This window comes from Phacochoerus africanus, chromosome 8, assembly GCF_016906955.1.
Source record: "Phacochoerus africanus isolate WHEZ1 chromosome 8, ROS_Pafr_v1, whole genome shotgun sequence".
In the NCBI taxonomy this organism is placed as follows: domain Eukaryota; kingdom Metazoa; phylum Chordata; class Mammalia; order Artiodactyla; family Suidae; genus Phacochoerus; species Phacochoerus africanus.
Genome location: NC_062551.1, coordinates 78,839,018 through 78,863,584, shown reverse-complemented (window position 1 = coordinate 78,863,584; position 24,567 = coordinate 78,839,018). Strand labels below are relative to the sequence as shown.

The 24,567-nt window shown below is 37.5% G+C and overlaps 1 protein-coding gene across 11 annotated transcripts in view; it reads left to right on the top strand.

The window, feature by feature from the left end:
* EIF4G3 (eukaryotic translation initiation factor 4 gamma 3) overlaps positions 1 to 24,567 on the top strand; it is a 342,120-nt gene that overhangs the window by 97,926 nt on the left and 219,627 nt on the right. For 9 of the 11 annotated variants that reach the window (XM_047792299.1, XM_047792288.1, XM_047792291.1 and 6 more), the window contains exon 3: positions 19,795 to 19,923. The exons of the other annotated variants lie outside the window; for them this stretch is intronic. In XM_047792299.1, coding sequence (XP_047648255.1) covers positions 19,795 to 19,923 — 129 coding nt within the window. The remainder of the gene's footprint in view (positions 1 to 19,794; positions 19,924 to 24,567) is intronic. 11 annotated transcript variants of the gene reach the window in all.

Below are 24,567 nucleotides of genomic sequence, written 5' to 3'. Positions count from 1 at the left end.
TTAGAGAACTCATCGCTCTTCCTTCTCCTAAGAATGTCATCCCTAATTGGCTGTGGTTTCATTACTGAATCAGGAAAGGACCTTGGAATCTTAAAACAGTTTTCTGGGCTACTGTTAGTAATGAGAGAAATAAAAATCTCTTTACTATCTTGGCCTTCTCCCTTTCTTTATACTACTTTAAGGCAGCTCTGGCCACCTGAGTTGTTCCTGGTGTTTATGAGTTGATATTCTCAATCAGTTTTACTGTTAAATAGCCATATTATAAATAGTTAGATTTGGTGGAATTAATTATATACTGTAATATTTATACTTAAACGTCTGAATGGCCACTTGTCTGCAAGTCTTGTTCCTGTGCAGATAATGAGGCAAACAGATAATGAGAATCATAGCAGTTATTTCTCTGAGTAGCTGCTGAGGGAGAGAGTAACTTCCTCAGCTACATCATTGACAGGTAAGTAAGATTTTATAAGCCAGTCTGGAAACCTAACTACTAGCAAATTCCAAAAGCAGATTTACTCACTATAAAATTAATGTGTGCCTGCTAGAAAAATATTGAAACTCAGAGAAAAGTATAACAGGAAAAAAAAAATGACCTGTTATCTTGCTGCCTAAAGCAGCACTCATCTTGACATGTTTCTTCTAGTTGTTTTACTGTACACTTCAGAAAAAGGTATTTTTGAAATTAATGTACTGTAGCTTTAATATCCCTCTTCTTTAAATTATCATTAAAAAAGCTTAACATCTTCTCATTAAAAAGTCTAAGTATATATTTTAAGGATGCAATTACCATTCCCCAAAGGGTAATGTATTTCTTACCTCTGTAATAAATACATGCAATGTTTAAACAGCTGACTGATATCGTCAATTTTTTTTTCCTGACTAAATAATACCAATTAAGAAAAAAAATCAGGAGTTCCTGTAATGGCTCAGCGAAAATGAATCTGACTAGTATCCATGAGGATGCAGGTTTGATCTCTGGCCTTGCTCAGTGAGTTAAGGATCTGGCGTTGCTGTGAGCTGTGCTGTAGGTCACAGACTCGGCTCAGGTCATGCGTTGCTGTGGCTGTGGGGTGTAGGCTAGCGGCTACATCTCCCATTCGACTCCTAGCCTGGGAACCTCCATATGCCGCTGGTGCGGCCCTAAAAAAGAGGAAAAAAACAGGGAGTTCCTGTTATTGCTCAGCGGAAATGAATCCAACTAGTATCCTTGAGGATGTGGGTTCAGTTCCTGGCCTGGCTCAGTGGGTCGTGGATCTGGCATTGCTGTGAGCTGTTGTGTAGGCTGCAGATGTGGCTTAGATCCCATGTTGCTGTGTCTGTGGCATAGGCTGGCAGCTGTAGTTCAAATTCGACCTCTAGCCTGGGAACTTCCATGTTCCACAGATGTGGCCCTAAAAAGCAAAAAAAAAAAAAAAAAAATCAGAAAATAAAATTGTAGAGAATGAATGAAAATCAGCCACTATTTTATTTCCCAGATGAATTTTTTTATTCAGAGAATTCTTTGTATTTTTTATACTTTTCTAGACAAAAATAAAATATAACTTTAAAAGTTAAAACATGTAACTTTCAAAGATTTTTGTTAATTATGTGTACTGATTGTAAGTTAAATTTTTAATCGTAGCATATCATGTGTATCATTTTATGTCAAGATAGAATCACACATCTTTTCAGTGGGCCATGATTTGTGTCATTAAATATGTTTTGGTTTTGGGTTTTTTTTTTGCATTTTAGGGCCACGCTCACAGCATATGGAGGTTCCCAGGCTAGGGGTCCAATTAGAGCTGTAGCTGCGGGCCTGCACCACAACCATAGCAACATCAGATATGAGCCCCATCTGCAACCTACACCGAAGCTCATGGCAATGCCGGATCCTTAACCCACTGAGCAAGGCCAGGGATTGAACCTGCATTCTCATGGATCCTAGTTGGGTTTGTTAACCGCTGAGCCACAATGGGAACTCCACATGTCATTTAATAGTGGAACTATGGCATCATAAGTTTTTTTGCTGTATTGGGAAGGAAGCACTTTTAGGAGTGGAGATGTTTTACAAATAGGAGTATTCCTTTTGTACTATTATTTATGTAACTGGTCATCCTTTGATGGGCGTTTTGTGTTATTTCTGTATTCCTGCTTTTACAAATAATACTGTGATTAACATTCTTATTGATCTTTATTATCTTGGTAATTTCTTCATGATGATTCTTAAATAGCTGGTTAACATTTATCCATTTATTGAATGAAAACAGCAATGGAATATATTGTTTTAAAAAAACAGTAGGAGTTCCCTGGTGGCATAGTGTTTAAGGATTCAGTGTTGTCATGGCTGTGGCTTGAATTTGATCCCTGGCCTCAGAATTTCTACATGATTTAGGCTCTACTATTATTTACTAGTAGCAGTAATTAGTAATTACTTAATTACTAATTAGTAGTAATTAATTAATAACCAATTGTTTACTAATAATAGTAAAGCAAATAATATAGAAGGGTCTGTAATGAAAAGTAACAACCCCGTGCCTACTCTGGTCTTAGCCTTCAGAGTCAGCCTCTTTTAACTATTTTTGCTTTTAGTTCCTCTGGCATTACCTCTGTATCTCCACATAATACAGTTTTTCTACCCTCGTTTGATCTGTTATTATCCGTTGATTCTTTGCTTTGATAGATACTGTTTCAGTTTTCCTACAATCCTTCTTTGATTTTTCTATTTTCCACTCAATATGGTTAAGTTCTTGGTCTCCTAGCAACTGACTAAGCAAACTTTCAGAACATACAATTTGGACACTTGATGAATAAAATCATACTCTCAGATAAACAGACCAGTATTGTGTTGTTTATAAATTCTGTTTCCTTTTAACTCTTGCTTTTTGACCTCTGCTGTTTTTTCGATCTGATTTTTTTTTTCTAGTTTTATCTGTAAGAATATTTATATTGTCAACGTTACATTAAAGGAGAATGATAATCTCCATGAATCTTTCTTGTGAGATTCTTAGGCGCTCCCATGTGGCCTTTAAATACAACAGCCTAAGTCTTAGGGAAAACATCTCTATATCTAATCTAAATGTAGAGTTTTAGGTGTGGTGTCAGTCTTGTCTCCTGGAATTTTCTCCTTTGTACTATCCAATCTGAATTATATTAAGAATACTGGGAGTTCCAGTTGTGGCTCAGCAGTAACGAACCTGGCTAGTATCCATGAGGATGTGAGTTTGATCCCTGACCTTGCTTAGTGGGTTGAGGATCTGGCGTTGCTGTCAGTGGTGTACGTTACAGACTTGGCTCAGATCTGGTGTGGCTGTGGCTGTGGTGTAGGCTGGCAGCTGTAGCTCCAAGTTGCCCCCTAGCCTGGGAACTTCCATATGCCACAGGTGTGGCTCTAAAAAGCAAAACAAAGAAACAAAAGACAGAAAAACAAAAAGAATACTGAAAATCTGGTTCTAAAGAGGATGGGCATCCCTTTTGGAACCAGTGATCATTTCTTTAAAGAATCTATCAGTGGATACAAAAATTTATTTTATTAGGCAATCAGTGAAACTAGTAATTCTTTCACCAGTCAGTGATTTGGTGTTATATTTTTATTTTATTCGTATGTTTTTGATAGGAGTTTTATATTCTGCTGTTCTACTACTTCCTGCTTTTTTTTTTTTGTGGCATATCAACAAAGCAGATAAAAGTGAATTAAAGAGCTTTGCTACCTCAAGCATATGCCTCACCTGGTAAAATCTCTTTCATGTTATAACTAATGTAGACTGGCCAAAAGCTCATTTATTTCTTCTTAATTTAGTATTTTTATATTCTCAGAGTAGTCATTGACCTTGCACATATGTAATACCAACTCATGATGTCCGTGCTTAAAAATGCCCTTGATATCAAATTAATAAACCCTACATTAAAAAAATAATCTGCCGAGTTACCTTAGCTCAGCAGGTTAACGACTTGGAAATGTCACTACAGTGGCTTTGGGAGCTGGCACTGTAGTGCTGTGGTATGGGGATGGTAGATGTCACTGCAGTGGCTCTGGAGATGCCACTGCAGTGCTGTGGTATGGGTTCAGTCCCTGACCCAGGAACCTTGGCATGCTGCTGGTGCAGCCAAAAAATAATTTTTATGTTCCTATAAAGATCTTCATCTAATGTTTAATTTGTGGGTAGAACTGTTACTAGCTTCTAATTTTTGTGTATCAAGCACTCTGTTAGGTACTCTCCAAACTCTCTAATCTTTCTTTACATCTTTATCAAGATGTCCTTATTTTACAAGGTAAGAAAGTGAGTTATTTGCCCACGGTAACATAGATAACATTAAATGATAGAGCTAAAGTTATATATGGTCATGTTTTCTTCTACGGTATTTTCTGTCCTCAGTTTCTAACACTTGGAAGTACAGGTAAAATCAAAGTGAATAGTAACTAAGATAGAAATTTTATGCACACAGTTTTCTATTGTGTTGCCAAAGCCAGTGAGCTGCAATTCAGGTTAAGGATAAAATATTTCTAAATCTGCCATGTCTTCCTGCAGTCAGATGAGAATCTTCATAAGTTTCCTGTTGATGCCTTTAGTTATCGTGATGTGTGCAGGTAGAAACCATGAGTTATCTCTGAAGCCCTGGGTTAAAGTTACTTCTCAAGTTGGTCCTTTTAAATGGATTTCCATGTGAAAATCATCTTCTTTCCCGTTACTACCAAGTTTGTCTCCTCAGCTCTATATTCTGTCTCTTTATTGAGACAACATTTGAATATCACATAATTCACCAGCTTAAAATGTACAATTACTGGACCTTAGCATAATTAGAGTTCTGCAACCATTACCAAAATTAATTTTGGGGAATTTTCATTACCCCAAAAAGAAACCCTGTGTTCTTTAATAGCCCATCAATCTTAAACCCTCCAGTCCTAGGCAATGACTAATCAACTTTCTGTCTCTGATAAATTTTCCTATTCTGAACATTTCATGTAAGTGGTATATAATATCTGGTCCTTTGTGACGACTTACTCCTCTTAGCATAATATTTTTGTTGCTGAAAAATATCTATTGCATAGATATACCATATTATTTATTTCTTTATCAGGTTATAGATATTTCTACTTTTTGGCTAGTGTGAATACAGAACATTTATATACAAATTTTTTTGGTGGACATTCTAGCCTCTTTTACACTCAAAATATAAATGAGGTAAGATTGCGTCATAATTTTAAAAAATGAGTGACTTCTCTTTGCTGAGAGCAAAAAATTAAAATAGCAAGGAATATGTAGTTTTTCTACAGTCTGGCTATAATCAAGGTGCTGTTGTATCAGCTTCATTCTATTTAACTCTCTTCTCCCACAACTGTTTCTAAAGAGAGCACCTTACCTATTTGCAGAACATGTTTTACTTTCTTATCTCTGTGCTCAGTAATTTTCTTTTCAAAATACTATCTCTAATTCTTGGTCTGAACTGAAGCTTTTTGTTTCTCAACTCAGATTTCACCAAACCTTTCCAGTTTTAGATCTAGTTACTTCTGGTTTTTATCAACCTTTATAGCTTTCATCACGTGATTTATTTCTTTACTGTGATTTTCTTTCTGCTGGAGCTCCTTAAGGACAAGGGCTATTTCATTTTTATTGCTAGTGTGGTGGCTGATAGAAAATTGAGGCTCAGTCAGTGTTGACTATATTACAAAGGGGGTAAATCAGCAATTATATCAGGTTGGATTGTGTTATGGTTCTCTCTCCCATCCTTTGTATTCTATCCTAACATCACGAAACTCCTTATTAAAAAACAACTTTCGTGGGAGTTACAGGTTTTGGCTCAGCGGTATCAAACTTAACTAGTATCCATAAGGATGCTAGTTTGATCCCTGCACTCACTCAGTGGGTCAAGGATCCAGTGTTGTCTTCAGCTGCTGTGCAGGCTGCAGACACAGCTCGGATCTGGCATTGCTGTGGCTGTGGTGTAGGCCAGCAGGTATAGCTCTGAGTCAACCCCTAGCCCAGGAACTTCTGTATGCCACAGGTGTGGCCCTGAAAAAACCAAACAAAACCTCCCAAAACAACAACCAAAAACCACCCAACTTCTGTTATATGCCATTTATACCTCAGTTTAAAAAAATAATTAACCTATCCAAATATTGTTGTTGGGCCTTCTCTGTGGTACTAGGTCCATATTGATCCTAGCACTGCTGAAATTACATTTTTTTTCAGTCACTTCTCATGTTTGAAATTCTAAGATTGACTTTTAGTTTAGTTTAGTTTAGTTTAGGACATTATTGTGACAGTCTGGTTTGTACTTTTAGAATCATGAGCAGAGAAATTAACCATATAGGTTCCAAGGAGAGAGTGAGCCCTATCTTGAGTCTGCAACAATTAATGCTGACCATATAGATCCAGAAATAAATTTAGCTCTGGTTTTTGCTCCCCCTCCCCAGTTTATAAATTTCAGACTTTTTAAATTTTCATTTGCTGGTTTTCATAATTAGCTTAGAGACTACCCGGAACTCTATGATAATGAACCTACTTCTAAATTTATCCTCTCTAGCTCTTACTCCTCTTCGAGCTTAGATGTATACATTCAGCTGACTACCTGGCACTTCCGTTTGGCTCTCTAAGAGTCATATAAAACTTTACTTTTGATTTTCTCCTTCCCTCAAATCTCTTCTCCCTATTTCACAGTAATATTGTCACTCACCTAATATTTCAAGCCATAAACTTAAGCCATCCTCATTTCCAGTAAGTTATCACTTTAAAATATGTAATTTTAAAAATTATTATATCTGTTATTATTATCTTATTTCCATCAGATAGGTTATAAACTCCATGAAGTCAGAGATTTTAGTCTCTTACTCACCTAATTTAGTGTCCCACACACCAGTGCATGGCATGAAATTTTTTCTCAATAAATGTGTATTAAATGAGTAAATCAGTCCTCATTCTCTTCTGTCCCATCCCTTCAGTCAAATCAAAATCATCCTGGCTTTAATATACAACCCAAATGGGTCCACTTCTTTTCCTCTTTATTTTTACCGTTCTAAGCCATCATTGATTTGGCCTAGTTTATCATGATAGCTTTTATTTTACTTTTATTTTTATGCCTGCACCTGCAGCATATGGAAGTTCTGGGCTAAGGGTGGAATTGGAGCTGCAGCTACTGGCCTACGCCACAGCCACAGCCATAGCAACGCCAGGTCTGAGTGGTATCTGTGACCTACACTGCAGCTTGAGGCAGTGCCAGATCCTTAACCTGCTGAGTGGGGCCAGGGATTGAACCTACATCTGCCTGGACACTCTGTTGGGTTCTTACCCCCATTGAGCTACAATGGGAACTCCTGGTGATAGCTTTTAAACTAAACTGTTTCCATTCTTGTACTCTTTCTTTCTTTTTCACAAAGCAACCAAAATGATATTTGGAAAACATCAGATCTAGTCATGCTCCTTATTACAATTTCCTATAGCTTTCTTTCTTTTTTTTTAAATTTTATTGGAGTATAGTTGACTTAAAATGTTGTGTTAGTTTCAGATGTACAGCAAAGTTAACCAGTTATACATATTTCAATAGATTTAGAATAATATCCAAAGTCCTTACTATGGCTGCAAGCACCTAAGTAATATTGGCTCTGCTGCCGTTTCTTTTTAGCCATGTGATGGGAGGAGTACCTGCCCCCTAACTTATCACAATTTAGTCACTCTCATTCCTTGACCTTGTCAAGATTTCAAGGTCTTAAACTTTTTGTTTTCTCTGCCATGTTAGCTCTTTCAGTAGTTCTTGTTATCACTACGTAACAAATCACCACAAAATCAGCAACTTAAATAGGACCCACTTATTATCTGACAGATTCTGTGGGTCTGGGCTGTTACGGTCCTCTGCTTGGGATCATGCTGAAATTAAAGTGCAAGTTAGGACTGGAATCTCATGTGAGGCTTAAGGTTCACTTCATGTTCGTTGGGATTGTTGGAAGAATTTATTTCCTTTAGTTGTAGGACTGAGGTCCTTGTTGTCTCACTGGCTCTTGGCTGGGGATTGCTCTCAGTTCCTAGAGGCTACTTTCAGGTTCTTGCTATGTGGCCTTCTCATAACCAAGAAGTCTGCTTAGTTTTTAAGAACAGCAGGAGAGCATGTCTCTTGATTCTTCATTGTGTTTTAAAGGGCTCACCTAATCAGTTCAGACCCATAGGGTAATAGATTTCTTGATTAACTTCAAGTACACTGTTTAGTTACCTATTCAAAGAGTGATATTACATCATATTCACTGATACATTAAGGAGAAGGGATTATACAGAGTATGTGCACCAGAGATGGGAACATTGAGAGACTTCGTAGAATTCTGCTTACAATAATTTGCCCTCTGACCTCAAAGGATTCACATGTTGTATGCTCTTTATTACCTTTTATACCTAGACGTGTTTGGAGGGCAGGTATTTTTTATTTTCATTTCTTTGCTGATCTGTCATAGGCACTCAAAAATTGAAAAACCAGCTGATCTTGTTTCCACTGCCAGTTATTAAATATAAAAAGAAACAGTCATCAGAATTGAACCCAATGCTAAAAGAATCCATGATTGAACTGTCCATGATAGTGTCTGTTTGTTGAGTTTTTAATTACTTGGTTATCTGAAGTTTCATATGGTTCAACATAAGTTTAGCTAAGAGCAGAGCAAAAAGGAAAGTCATTTCCTTTTTTTTTTGTGTGTGTGTTGAGGGGATTGGCAGAGATAATGTCAGAGAATTTGAAAGATGTCATGATACTTAGTAAAATTTTCTAGTATGCACTGTAGTACTCCTTTTTATTTGACTAAGCCACCTTTTATTTTTCATTATCTGTAATTAAAAATATCTCCAGATATTGGAATATAAATGCTCTGAAGGGAGAACTAGGATGATATGAAAAACTAATCAAAAGGAGAAACTGCTTATCTATTCAGCTGCTAGAGGATCTCATAGAGTATTGAAATTAGCCAAGTAAGAAAAACTTTGGAATCTTTCCAGTCTATCCCAAATTGAACTTGCTCATTTCCATGTGGGAGTTGCAGCTGTTGGAATGTTTTAGATGACTTCACTAAATAAACTTTATCTTGGGATAAAAAATTAAGGGATGGCTTCTCAGCCATAAACCATGTGTCCTTTTTACCTTTATGTGAATCATTTTTTGCTGAAAACATATTTCTTGAGAGGAAGCCTTTATACTCCTTTTAGTGAACATTTAATTACTGTATATTTTTAAGTGTTGTGTTTTTATTCCATTATATTATGGAATATATGCATATATAATGCTTTGTGTATGTGTGTATAATATTTAACAGTATATCTGTATTCATTCAGTGCCTGTTTGTCTAGAATTCAGTCACAAATCTATATTAAGTACTTCCTTAAATAGGAAGTTTATTTTTTCTAGATATGCTGGTTGGAAAATTCTGAATAAATTCATCAGAACTTTACTATTTTCATTTTTTCATTATCCCATTCCCTGTGTTGGTACATAAATGGCAGAGGTGGAAGAGCATCATGGCAGTATATATGATGTTCACAGCAAATGGGCACACATACTTACTGTATAGTAAAGATAATGTCTCTTTCTGGAGCAAAAGACAGCGTGCTTACTGACTATTATAAAAGATTTGAGTTCCCTAAGTTCAGGGTTCCTTTCTGGTAATGCAGCTTACCATATGTGCACATGTCATCTGGCTTCTTTGGCTTATCCTGGGGCTCAGGTTCAAAGTATGGTGCAAGAATGCTGATACTCTGGCTAATGCAGTTGTTGAAAGTAATAAACAGTTCTTTGCTTGTCAAAAACAGAATAAAAGTTTATATTTGGTGATGATCATGGGTTACCTCTAGACCTAGGTTTGCACGCTGGCTGCCTGTGTATTTAATCTATAGATGTGAAGTATTTGGCTTGTACAATGTTCTGGAAGACAGGAAAATTTCACATAAAAATCTTTAGTTTTTCTTGCAAATTTGGGAGATACTGCATGACTTATTTGGAATTCCTGGATGGCAGCACTTGGCTATAGCTGAGTTTCTGCTGCCCTCGAGGGAGGGGGATTCTCTCCAGGTGGCCATGGTCCCTCCTCTATTGCTTATATGGGGCTGTTTTCCCACATCTGTTTGCTGCAAGGTATTTTTATTGCTCTGGTGTTATGAGAGAATGATCATGTTTAGGAAACTTTAATTTTTACGTTATTTTTATTTGAAAATTAAGTTTATATATGATAGCTTTTAATTGGCCAGAATATCTTTTTAGATCAGTTAATTTAGTGCTGAATAATTCAACTTAATACTTAGTTTTCATGGTCTTTATGGTTTAACTTTAAATTTTCAAAAAATTCTTCAAGCTACGCTCGTCAGTAACCACCACTGATTTTGTAGGAGATGATTTTAGGTAGAAATGTTTTAATTTTTTTTGCTTTTGTAGGGCTGCACGTGTGGCATATGGAAGTTCCCAGGCTAGGGGTCGAATCAGAGCTGCAACTGCCAGCCTACACCACAGCCACAGCAATGCCGGATCTGAACCACGTCTGTGACCTGCACCACACGCAGCTCATAGCAAGGCCAAGGACTGAACCTGCATCTTCATGGATGCTTGTTGGGTTTGTTACCACTGATCCACATCGGGAACTCTGACGTAGAAATCTTGAATGAAAATTTACTAGCTAGCTGAAGTTTTCACTAAGTCAAAATTTTAGAGATTTCCTCTCACATCAAAATTTATTTTTTTATTAATATTGTAAAAATGGCCGTACTACAAAGCAATCTACAGATTCAGTGCAATCCCTATCAAATTACCCGTGACATTTTTCACAGAACTAGAACAAAGGATCCAAACATTTATTTGGAACCACAGAAGACCTAGAATTGCCAAAACAATTCTGAGGAACAAAAACCAAGCAAGAGGCATAACTCTTCCAGACTTCAGACAATATTACAAAGCCACAGTCATCAAGACCGTGTGGTACTGGTACCAAAACAGACATGCATACCAATGGAACAGAATAGAGAACCCAGAAATAAACCCAGACACCTACTGTCAATCTTTGGCAAAGGAGGCAAGAACATAAAATGGGGAAAAGACAAGTCTTTTCAGCAAGTATTGCTGGGAATCCTGGACAGGTGCATGCAAATCAATTAAACTGGAACACACCCTCACACCATGCACAAAAATAAACTCAAAATGGCTGAAAGACTTAAATATAAGACAAGACACCATCAAACTCCTGGAAGAGAACATAGATAGACAAAACATTCTCTGACATCAGCCTTACAAATGTTTTCTCAGGTCAGTCTCCCAAAGCAACAGAAATAAAAGCAAAAATAAACCAGTGGGACCTAATTAAACTGACAAGCTTTTGCACAGCAAAGGAAACCAAAAAGACAACTTGCAGAATGGGAGAAAATAGTTTCAAATGATGCAACTGACAAGTGCTTCATCTCTAAAATACCCAAACTACTTAATCTCTAAAATATACAACTCAACAGCAAAAAAGCCAACAACCCAATTGAAAAATGGGCAAAAGACCTGAATAGACATTTCTCCAAAGGAGATATACAGAAGGCCAACAAGCACATGAAAAAATGCTCATCATCACTGATTATTAGAGAAATGCAAATCAAAACTACCATGTGATACCACCTCACACTAGTAAGAATGGCCATCATTAAGAAGTCCACAAATAACAAATGCTGAAGTGAGTGTGGAGAAAAGGGAACCCTCCTATACTCTTGGTGGGAATGTAAGCTGGTACAACCACTATGGAGAACAGTATGGAGGTACCTTAGAAAACTACGTAGAACTACCATATGACCCAGCAATCCCACTCTTGGGCATATATCTGGACAAAGCTTTTCTTGAAAAAAATACATGCACCTGCATGTTCATTGCAGCACTATTCACAATAGCCAAGAAATGGAAGCAACTCAAATGTCCATCAACAGATGGTTGGATTAGGAAAATGTGATATATAAGCACAAAATAATGCCATTTGCAGCAACATGAATGGAACTAGAGACTCTCATACCAAGTGAAGTAAGTCAGAAAGAGAAAGACAAAAAACCATTTGATATCACTTATATCTGGAATCTAATATACGGCACAAATGAACCTTTTCACAGAAAAGAAACTCATGGACTTGGAGAATAGACTTGTTGCCAAGGGGGAGGGAGTGGGATGGATGGAGTGCTTGTGGTTGGTAGATGCAGACTATTGCCTTTTGAATGGATTAGCAATGAGATCTTGCTGTGTAGAACTGGGAGCTATGTCTGATAATGTGAGAAAAAAGAATGTGTACATGTATGTGTAACTGGGTCACCATGCTGTACAGTAGAAAATTGACAACACTGTAAACCAGCTATAATGGGAAAAAAATCATTATAAAAATTTTTTAATATTCTTTCTACTCTGTAGGAAAAACTATAATACTATATAATTCATAATTTACCCCAGGTCCTAAGTAGTGCCTACAGCATTCAGATGTTACCAGGCCAGGGATTGAACATGAGCCGCAACTGTAATCAGAGCTATAGCAGTGATAAATGCCAGATCCTTAACCTGCTGAGCCATGAGCGAACTCCTGTCTCTAATCTTTTTTAGGGAGTGGAAGAGGGTTATAACATAAAAGTGCTTTTATGTTTTACATATGTTTTTAAAAGTAATTTTAAAGGAAAAACGGTGTCTCGCCTCCAAAGTGTAAAAAGTAATATGTGGGAGTTCCCGTCGTGGCGCAGTGGTTAACGAATCCGACTAGGAACCATGAGGTTGCGGGTTTGATCCCTGGCCTTGCTCAGCGGATTAACGAACCGGCGTTGCCGTGAGCTGTGGTGTAGGTTGCAGATGCGGCTCGGATCCCGTGTTGCTGTGGCTCTGGCGTAGGCCAGGGGCTACAGCCCCGATTCGACCCCTAGCCTGGGAACCTCCATATGCCGCGGGAGTGGCCCAAAGAAATAGCAAAAAGCCAAAAAGCCAAAAAAAAAAAAAGTAATATGTGGACTTTCCAGATCACAACTCTTCCCAGTGTATCTGCTTTTAAGAAAGTGTCCTATGTTTATTTACAGTGTTGCCAACCATGTATGCATTTGGAAATTAATATAGTCAAGTTTCGTTTGGGGACTTTGAGGGGTTATACTCTATTCTTCTGTGTTCCTTTCTTTTTTTTTTTTTTTTTTTTGGTCTTTTTGTCTTTTAGGGCTGAGCCCTTGGCATATGGAGGTTCCAGAGCTGTAGCCACCGGCCTATACCACAGCCACAACAGCGTGGGGTCTGAGCCACATCTGTGGCCTACACTACATACAGCTCATGGCAATGCCAGATCTTTAACCCACTGAGCGAGGCTAGGAATTGAATCCGTGTCCTCATGGATGCTAGTCAGGTTTGTTAACCACTGAGCCACTACGGGAACTCCTTTTATGTTCTCTTTCACTCAGTATCATTTATGAGAGTCATTCAAATCATTACATGTTGGTTTAGTTCTACTGTGTTGGTTTTTTTTTTTTTTTTTGCCATGCCTGTGGCATATGGAAGTTCCCAGGTCAGAGATCGAACTGGCGCCACAGTAGTGACCTGCATGTTGTTATAGCCCCCCCCCCCCTTTTTTTTTTTCCTTGCTTTTTAGGACCACACCCATGGCATGTGGAAGTTTCTAGGCTAGGCATCAAATCAGAGCTACAACTGCCGGCCTATGCCATAGCCACAGCATCTTGGGACCTGAGCTGTGTGTGCAACTCATGGCAATGCCAGATGCCCAAGCTCCTGAGCAACCTCAGAGATTGAACCCTCATCATCATGGATACTAGTCACATTTGTTACTGCTGAGCCACAACCAGAACTCCTGCTTTAGCTTTTAATTTGATTTCCATGTTTAAAAAAAATTTTTATTTCCTCGCAGGAAAATATTTTATTATTGAATATATTATTATTATATTGAATTATTTATTGTATTATTGAATTATTTATATTTTATTATTACTGCTAATGAACTGTGTATTATTTCCAGTTTTTGATACTACAAACAGTGCAACTATGAACATTTTTGTACATGTATCTTCTTTTTAATTTAGAAAATTAAAAGAATTTATTGACGTTTAATTGATTTATAGTGTGCCAATTTCTGTTGTGTGCATGTATCTTAGGCAAAGGAGTTTTACTAAAAGCATTTGCTAACTTATGATGTTAAGTGGAAAAATAAGAAAAGAACAATTAAGCTACTTAAATATAACAGGCTTACATGGAAAATTTAGAAAATATATGAAAAAAGAAACATAAACCATAAAATAGATACACATATTTAAGCCTAATTTTTAAATAAAAACTGTAATAATGCCTTATAACCATATTTCATAACTTACTTTCACTCGATAATATATGGTAAACATTTTTATGAAAATAAATGTTATTCTAAAAGTTTGACTAGGCATTTCCTCTGTGGCACAGTGCGTTAAGAATTCGACTGCAACCGCTCAGGTCATTGTAGAGACATGGGTTCAGTCCCCTTCCTGATTCAGTAGGTTAAAGATCCGGCACTGCAGCAGCTACAGCACAGCTCGAAACTACAGCTTGGGTTCAGTCCCTGGCCTGGGAACCTCCATATGCTGTGTGTGTACATGTGTCTTGATGCACATTTTCTTGTTTCTCACAGATATGTAACTAGCAAGAGCTGTGTTACAGAGTATGCCTATTTTCAAGGTTATTAGCTAATGCCAAATATTTTCCCAGAGAGGTTTTACTAATTTACATTTTCACCAGAATGAGATTTCTGGATACTCCACATTATTGCCAGTGCAAAACAGTAATATCTATAAAATAAAATTTCTTGGGCATGTAATCTTTTAAACTTACATACAACTCATAGACACAGAGACATAATCACAGCATACCAAGAAAAGGTTGACTAATTTTGCTTAATATTAATATTACATAAAAGACAACTTTTTAGCTTTGGAGGTGGTTAAGTAGTTGCCATTATTAGCTGTTTTATACTTCTGTTCCCTGCCTCCATAGAAGAAATGGTACTAATAATGAAATAATGGAAAAATGTTTTTTTTCCTTTACATGAAAACTTCTTACCATTAATCTTCAAAGGAGATGGATTTTAACAGTATGATCTCATATGAAATAAGTTAGCCAGAGAGAAGAAAAAACTTTAGCTAGAGATTAAAAAGTTCAGTAATCATTATTTGGGGAATTTTTTTTTTCTTTTTTAATATGGCATACAGAAGTTCCCCAGCCAGGGACTGAACACTATGCTCACCTGTGGCAGTGCTGGATCCTTTAATCCGCCATGTTTGGCTAGGGATTGAACGTGTGCCTCTGCAGCAACTCAAGCTGCTGGAGTTGGATTCTTTACCTACTTGGCTATAGTGGCTACTCCAAAGAAGGCACAGTTTATTTGCTTGTTTTAATCTGCACACAAGGCATGCAGAAGTCCCCAGGCCAGGGATTAAACCTGTGCCACTACAGTGAAAATGCCATAATCCTTGACAGCTAGGCCAACAGGGAAATATTCAAGTTTCATGTAACACTTTTTTTGTCTATTGTATTTTTTAGGGACTCACCAGTGGCATATGGAGGTTCCCAGGTTAGGGGTTGAATCAGTGCTGTAGCCGCTGGCCTCTGCCACGACCGTAGCAACTCGGGATCTGAGCTGCATCTGCGACCTATACCACAGCTCACGGCAACGCCAGATCCTTAACCCACTAAGCAAAGCTAGGAATTGAACCCGATTCCTCATGGATGCTAGTTGGGTTCGTTAACCACTGAGCCGTGACGGGAACTCCAAGTTTCATGTAACTTTGAATTTTATCCTCAGTAACTTTATTAGTCCTTGTGCCATTTCTTTGGCATAGATTTCTGTTAACTAGTTATATTTCATATAATTTTTTATCTCTTTTTAGGGCCGCACCCGCAGCATATAGAGGTTCCCAGGCTAGGGTCAAATTGGAGCTTTAGCCTCCGGCCTCTGCCACAGCAACGCCAGATCCAAGCCTTATCTGCGATCTACACCACAGTTCACAGCAACACCAGATCCTTAACTCACTGAGCGAGGCCAGGGATCGCACCTGTGTCCTCATGGATACTAGTTAGATTCATTTCTGCTGAGCCATGACGGGAACTCCTTGTATAATTTCTAATTCAAGATTATTATACCTTTTTCCCTGGCAAAGATAGTAAGCTCTATACTGCACTAAAAGCAGACATGCAGTATGTTGTTCAGTGTGACACAATCGAGGATCTTTTTTCATTGAATAGAACACAGTGAAGGCCAGAGGTATATTGTAAGTAGTAGCTTTTTATAGGATGAATTTTTAAGAATGACACAGTTCTTCTAGTTATCCTGTTGTTTTGATACAGATTTATTTTCTTTGTCTTTTATTAGCAGAAACCTTCAAATACGGGATTGATTATCCTACTAGAATATACATTATCAAAGGATTCCTGCGATTTGGTTAGTCCTTTCAGAACAGCAAAGAATGCACACCTCAGGGATAGTTACCTGTGAAGGTTGTTGGTGCTTTCTTTGAGGAAAAAAAAAATTATTTTTCTTTTTAAACTTCTGCCGCCCTGTGGCATATGGAGTTCCCAGACCAGGGATCAAATCTGAGCCAGAGTTGCCACCTACGCCACAGCTACGGCTGGATCTTTAACCCACTGTGCCAGGCCGGGAATGGATCCTGTGTCCTGGAGCTGCAGAGACTGTGATGATCTCATTGTGTCACAGTGGGAACTCCAAGGGAAATTTTAATGTTAGCAGTAAATTGTACTTTTGGCTTTGGCCAAATGCCTTTCGTCTTTCTGTTAAACTTTTGTATTTCATCAAGTGATTTTCTTAATACTCTAAAAAAGCAGTTTTTGGCTATGGGATGGAAATCCTGTGAAATCAGATTGTTATGATCATTATACAAAAAATAAAAAAATAAAAAAAATAAAAAAGCAGTTTTCAGGGAAAAATAAACCAGATGAACAGTAATCTTTATCTGAAATCATTGACAGTTCTTTTGGTCTTTGTCAGTAGTATATGGAAGAATCTCCTTACAGTTCTAATGAGTGACTCTTGTTTTCCCCACTCTTGATTGTTTCAGATATTCATTTTGATTGATAGCAGTATGTTTTTGGTCAGTTGTGTTGCTATTTCTGCCTTTTTTGCCCTCATGTGTAGTGAGATGTATATATATTTATGTTTTCTAAACTTTTGAGGTAAGATTATTTCTTCAATGGATGTATTCCAAAATGGAATCATTTTGGGGTGTTGTTTTAAGGCTGTTGTGACATATTGCTCTGTAGTTCTGGAGACATGGTAAATCTATTCCCAGTATCCTATGTCCTGTTTCCTTAGATCCCTGCCAATATTGAGGTAACGTTGTTTAAAAAATTACTTACATTATTAATGACATGGATGTAGTTATATATTTTAATATTCATTTATTCTTAATAAGTAGCGATTTTGAATATTTTTCCATATTATGATTTTCTGTGTATATTTAATCTTTGTTTCATCAGGATGAATTGGAGAATTGACCTAACATGGCTTTTTCAGTCAAACTGGTTAGCCTGTTTTGCTTTTGCTTTATTTCATTGTGCAGATTTTTCCCCTAGTGTTAAAATAACCATTTTGATAATTGTCTTTATTAGAGTATCAGAATAATGTATTCTGAAGGATGTCAAACAAGAATATACATTTATAAAGCTTTGTAGGTGAGAAATTTCCTTGTACGAACTCTTCAGTTCTGGCTGTTAATTTCCTAAGTAAATGTTTCAGTAGCGTTATGATTTTTATATTTTGAAAAAATTTCCCTGATGTGATTTATAAATGCTCTACCATTTCATGGTAAACTTCATGCCCTTGCAAATGTAATTTTCACTCCAAATTGAAAACAAATTTTTAAGAAAATCATAAAGCTATTTTAAAAGCAGGGAAGACATTAAATACAATTAATGTAAGTTTTAAATTTTAGTCACATTTTAGCATCATTCATGTCTCCTTTAGCTCATAAGCTTTTGACTGTAGTTAGTTCTCCATGAGTCCATTTTATTTCAATTTGGGGATCAGGTAGCTGAGCCTTTAGGCATTTGTGTCTATTTTAGGTAGACATAAGGGATTCTAGGGTTAGGTTACCAGGAAGTAGACTTTCTTCAGTGTTTCTGACTGATTGATTAAATTCCAGAAAAATCTAATGTCATTTGGAGACCAGTTTCATTTTTTTCCTTGTAGAGTTTATATCTCTGTGGTGGAATTCTTGGGAATCTAAGAACTTGAATAAAATATCTAATTGAATATTATAAAAAATTATAACATTAAATTACGAATGTGGGCAACAACTGCCATTAGTTATTTTTAGAATATTTAATAATACGTTTATTACTGTATCAGTTTTTTCTTAATGTTTTAATGCCTGTATTTCAGCACGAGTGGTTTTTGTCATAATTCTATGTATTTTGTGCATTTAATAATTATGATTGTAGGTAGAGGTTTATAGTTTCCGAAACCAGATTGTAAAAAACTACGTGGCCCCTGCTAAGTTTAATAGCTCACCCCAAGGAGAATGAATTCTTTTGTATTAGATGACTGAAAAATTGGCTCCCTTTCATGGAGGTTTGCCAAACTGTTAGTGTTAATATGGGTTAGACTGTAACAGAGAGAGCTGGGTGGGATTGATTGCTGGACTCTGGAAAGGGTCTTGAATGAAGTGGTTTCGTACCGTCAGAGGCAGATGGTATTGCCAGCACAAAGTGGGGAAAATTTAATTTACATAAAAACATATGCTAGTCATTTTTCTGTTGTGCAAGTTCATGACTGTTGAACTATATTAGAAAATAAAAATGTGTTTTCTGTTAAGGTATTTGTGTTTCTTCTTACAGATCTTTTAAATATGATATATATACTTCTGAGTATGTGTATTTGTGTGTATTATATATGTGCACACATAGGTATACATAGGTATACATAAAATATATTCATATACATGTACCTGTACGTTGAGATGTGCTTTTTTAAAAACCAGAATGAGATGATGCTGTAGAAGTAACTTCTTTTGTTTTAGGTTTATTGAGGTATAATCTACCTAAAGTAAAATTCACCTTTTTTAGTGTATAGTTCTTTTAGTTCCAACAAGCAGAAAAAAACATGTAATTCCCACTACCGTCATGATATAGAACAGTTATGTAACCCCTAGAATCTCTTTGTGCTCCTGTTGTAGTCATCTTCTTCCCTTGCAATCATTTCTTTCCCCTCCCTCCCTTCCTTCCTTCCTTTCTTCCTTCCTTTGCTTTTTAGGGCCACACCCGTGACATATGGAAGTTCCCAGGCTAGGGGTTGAATACAGAGCTGCAAGTGCAGCTGCCAGCCTATGCCACAGCCAACACAGAATCCAAGCCCTCTCTGACCTACACAACTCATGGCATCACCAGATCCTTAACCCACTGAGCTAGGCCAGGGGTTGAACTCTCATCCTCATGGATACTAGTCAGGTTCGTAATCTGCTGAGCCACAACAGGAACTCCCTTTTTTGTTCTTTTTTTTTTTTAACAAAATATATAAATGGCATCATACAGTATATATTGTTTCGAGCCTGGCATTTTTAATTTAGCATGTTTATTCCCCTAAGTTTTTTTGTTTTAGATTGTCCTTCAGGAATCTTTTAATGAATTGATGAAAATATTCATGTCTTTTTTTTTTCTGGGAATTTCATTATTTTGGTTTTGAAATTTTAAGCCTCTAGTCAGACTGGCACTTACTTAAGTATAAATTGTGAGGCAGAGAATTCCATTTTTTAAAATTTAGCTAGTTTGGCAGTATTTATTAAGATTGAGTTACTAATATAATACTCTTACTGAATATTGATTTCCTCACAGGTAACACAAGTAGCAAGGCAGCCGGGACCCCCGACCCCTTCCCCTTACTCAGCACATGAAATAAACAAGGGGCACCCAAATCTTGCGGCAACGCCCCCGGGACATGCATCGTCCCCTGGACTCTCTCAAGTAAGAAAACTTTTTCTTCCTAAAAGAAATTTCCATGTAAAAATAGCATTTCTGTTTTTCTAAAGCAAACTTTTAAGCAGTAACATACTACATTACTTGAAAAGTATTTTCTGTTTTGTCTATTTCTATTGTCTTTTAGTTTTTAGACACATCTCCCATAATAGTAGCTACTAACAATTTTACACATTTTATTGTGGAGTCATTCAAAGTAAAGTGTTAGTGATATTTAGTTTTCCTTTTTGTTGTTTTAGAAATTAGGATATGATTTTAAAGTTCATTAAATATCCCACAAAGCACTTCTTTTCTTTTCAGTGTGTAAGCTCTTAGTCTCCCTTCTTCTCATTTTTTGGTGGAGTGTTGGTGGTTATTTTCTACTTTTGTAGAAAGTATGCGTGTCTTTCACTCTTAGTAATTTTAGTGGGCTTTTTTGTTCATTGGTTTTGTAAATAGATTATTAGAAATTGTTAGGCTTAAAATTTTGTTGACCTGAGCAAGTAAAAGTGACCTCCTTAGTTTATTTCCAGTTAATAGGCATAGCAGATATTGAAACACTGTTTTAAGAAGATGTCGCTGTCAGTCCCGTGCATTTTAAGCAGTTTCCCAAATAAGGGTTCGGCTTGTACCAACTCACCTTTAAATGCTTGTTTGGTCCTCCTTTTGGTTCAGAGTGGACTAGAAGTCTCTTGTTGGAATGTAGAGAGAGTCAAGCCTGACCCATGCTTTTTGAGATTGTCAGTACTTACACAGGTTGATGAAAATTAATTAATTTTATAACATTATTTTTCAGCTTGGTTTTTGTATTTTAGGCCTTTTAGATCTTGAAAAATAAGAGAAATAAAGAATTACTAAAAATAATGCTAAAAGCTGGTTATTTTAAATTGGGATTGATTAATGATAGTATAAACTAGAATATTTGGAGAAGGAATATACAGCTTGCCAAACCATAATTGAAATAGCTCTCTTGAGACTGTGTAAATTAATTTGGGCTTAGTACTGTGCTTAAACTCGATCTAAATCATTCCTATTTAGGGTTTTAAAAATAAATATGTCAAATGAGCTCTTTCGGCATGTGGAGGTTCCCAGGCTAGGGGTCTAATCGGAGCTGCAGCTGCCGGCCTGCGCCACAGCCACGGCAACACCAGATCCTTAACCCACTGAGTGAGGTCAGGGATCGAAGCCGCAATCTCATGGTTCCTAGTTGGATTCGTTAACCACTGAGCCACGATGGGAATGTCATCAAATGAGCTCTTTTTTTTTTTTTTGTCTTTTTGCTATTTCTTGGGCCGCTCCCGCGGCATATGGAGGTTCCCAGGCTAGGGGTCGAATCGGAACTGTAGCCACTAGCCTATGCCAGAGCCACAGCAACGCGGGATCCAAGCCGCGTCTGCAACCTACGCCACAGCTCACGGCAATGCCGGATCATTAACCCACTGAGCAAGGGCAGGGACCGAACCCACAACCTCATGGTTCTTAGTCGGATTCATTAACCACTGCGCCATGACGGGGACTCCAGTTTTTTTGTTTGTTTGTTTTGTTTTGTTTTGTTTTTGAAAATGAGCTCTTTTTAAGATGAGTTTCTTGTGTTGCTTTTCATTGCACTGAACAGAGCTACCCAGGCTATTAGTAAGGTACATAGTTCTGAATCTCATGAGGAAAGAAAAATTATGAAGTAATTTGAATAGATACAGTTTAATATAAAAGATTGTTAAGTATAACATGGGATTGGAGTAATGAGGGATTGCCTAATAAGAAAACTATAAATGTTATCAAAATAACAAATATGAGGAGTAGTATTTCTCCTGGGGCCGAAGATGGAGTCCCCATGGAAGAGCCTTCTTTTCCACCCTGATATCAGTGTGCCTGGCTCATAGTAGAGAAGTCATTGTAGTATCTCACCAGTAAAATGTACTAGGAATGCATCCTTTAGAACTTGTTGGAAATTTGCTTCATGGAGTGTTGAGGAGAGCTGGCTTCTTTAATACCAGTTCCTTTAGCAAAGCGCTGCTGCAGTGCCCAATGGCTCGAGGCTCCTTACAGCACTGCTGTTTGCCACAGACCCTTCACCTAACCTTGGGTCTGCTGGATCCTAGGTTCTATGTGGTACAGCAGCTTGCATTGAGATTGCAGCTTAAGCTTAGTGCAGGGCCTCTTTTCATTCTGTTCCTTGTTCAAATCTGGAAGTCTCCTAGGTGATTTTGTGGGTAGGTTAAGGTGTAGCACACGCGAATGTATTGTATATTGTCTCCGAAATCTAAAAAAGGTCTGTGTGCCTCTTTTTTTCAACCTAGTGTTAGGTAGGAGACTCCTCCCCTACCTTGGGAGACCCAGACCTTTTGGCTAGGGCATGATGTGGTTCTCTGAATGGTAGAGAAGTTAATGTGGTGCCACATCAGTAGAACTTCCTAGAAATTCACCTTCTGGAACTTGGCAGCATTCTGCCCTCTATGGTGCTGAATGAAAACCCTTCACAGTGTGGTTTCTTCGAGGAGGCACTCTCAACAGCCTGAGAAAATACCAGGGGTAGCTGTTAGCCACTGGGTATTGCTGGCTACTGCACAATGCAGCAGAATCCTGGTGCTGCAGAAGCTGTGCCCTCTAGGGCAGCTGGGCCCTGGACAAGTCAGGTTTTGGAGAAGCTGTCTGTACTGCAGGTTCCTGTTGTGCATGCCCTTTCCTCCTGCACTGTCTTTGCAGTACCATCTACTGACAAAGCCTAACACTGCGTCAGATCCATTTTCACTATACTGGCAAACGAGTTGAATTTTGAGCTGAAAGGCAAGCACTTGATCACTGGCACATAAGGGTAACAGCTTAGTTTTCCATTTCAAATTCTTACTGTTTCAAGTTGTGATTTGACCTCAGCAGTTGACCCAAAGCACGTAAGTGTTCTGAAGACAGGCTGGTTGCTTACAAATGCGTAATTTGCATTTAAGAAAGATTGATTTAGCACCATTGTCCACAGATGCCTTTCTGTATGCCATTTATTAGTTGCTTTTAGAAGTCAAAGTACATGATTCCCAGGGAGAAGTGTCACCAAATATTATCTTGCTCTTCTTTGCGGTCTGTTTTCTTAATCATCTTTACCCAATCTGATGGATGAACCCAGTAAATCACATCTGGTTCACTGCCCACTTTTATTCCCTGCCTTTCAGACAGAGTCAGCCTTAATATGGATTTATTTGTCTCCTAACAATGTCTTAACATCTGTTGATAGAGTGAGGACGTTTTTCTATATTGGCATGTCTGGAAAAATGGGGAGTTCTGTGGGAAGCTCAGTCCCTTAGGTTTAATAGTTGACATGTTTATAGATCACTATGGAAAGTAGAGCCTTCATAATAGAGGAAAAAGGATTACATGTTTGGAGTCAAACAGACATCACGTTCTGGGACTTGGTCTGTCACTTTCTAGTTACATGATGTTGGGTCAGTTGTTTAATATCTCTGGAACTTGGTTTCTTCATGTGCTGTATGGGGGAGAATTAGAATCCTACTACTAATGAGAGGATTGTTATGAACAGTATACAAAATCCTGCCTCAGAACAGGATACTCTAATGCCTTCCATAAATGACATTTGTTGTTTTCATACTTGTCTGACTTGCTTCTCTTCGGGGTATGTGTGTAACTCATTTAATTTGGCTGCCTGTCTGGTATTAGTATAAAATTCCAAAGTTCTCCCCAGGAGTTTGCGATGTCTTCTAGGACTTTGCTTATCCCTTCCAGGGTAAAAGTAGAGACCAGGCTTGGTCATTTTCTGTTGGCAATAGTGTCGTTTATTCTTAAACACAGAACTGTTGGATTCAAATCAACTGCAGAAAAGATTAAAGAATCTTCTTTAGCCATATGCCCTTTTTGAGGTGACAGTCTCTCTCTCCTTCTTCCTCTGTGAATTAGATAGATCTCTTTGTCCCAAGTAGCTACCTGTGTCTGTGACTCAATGTTTGCCATGAAATCAATTGATTATGGTCTAAGCGAAAGCATCTAAGCTGAAGAAAAGTGAATTTCATAGCTGTGAAACATAAAAGCTATGAGGGAAAAATGTAGAAAATTGTTCCCAGTGCTCTCCCTTACCTTATCAGTGACAACCTATGTGCCTGCTTAATTTTATTCAGGATGGGATTTTACACATATGAGCACAAGTATATACACTTGTGCACATGCCAAGTTTTAAGGCTTTACATGCATTTTCCTTTGTGATGTGACTTCTAAATCTTCCTAGCTCTGTTGCCTCTGGAGGTTTTATTTAAAGAAAGTCAAAATCTTTTGACTCGTATAGATTAATAGTTAAAGTGATAATAGTTAAAGTGATATTTTCAAACTATGGATAATTTGTGAGACACAGAGTCTTTTTAGGTATGGATTCTATTCAGTTGCCCTGAAACGGCAGCACTTGAACAGTCAGTCTCTAAACCCAGAATGTCCTTACTGTGCAAATAAGAATTTGGAGTTTAAAAGTATTTTGGGGGAAGATTTCAAAATATGTAGAGAAATACACTCTCCTGGGAGTCAGGAGACCTGGTTTAGAGTCCCAACTCTGATGTTCTATTTCAGAGTTCAACCACTTGAAGTTCCTACCCAGTACTCAGTTTTCCTCTCTGTAAATAAGAGACTTGTATTAGTTGAGATCTGAATTCCCTTTAAGGTCTC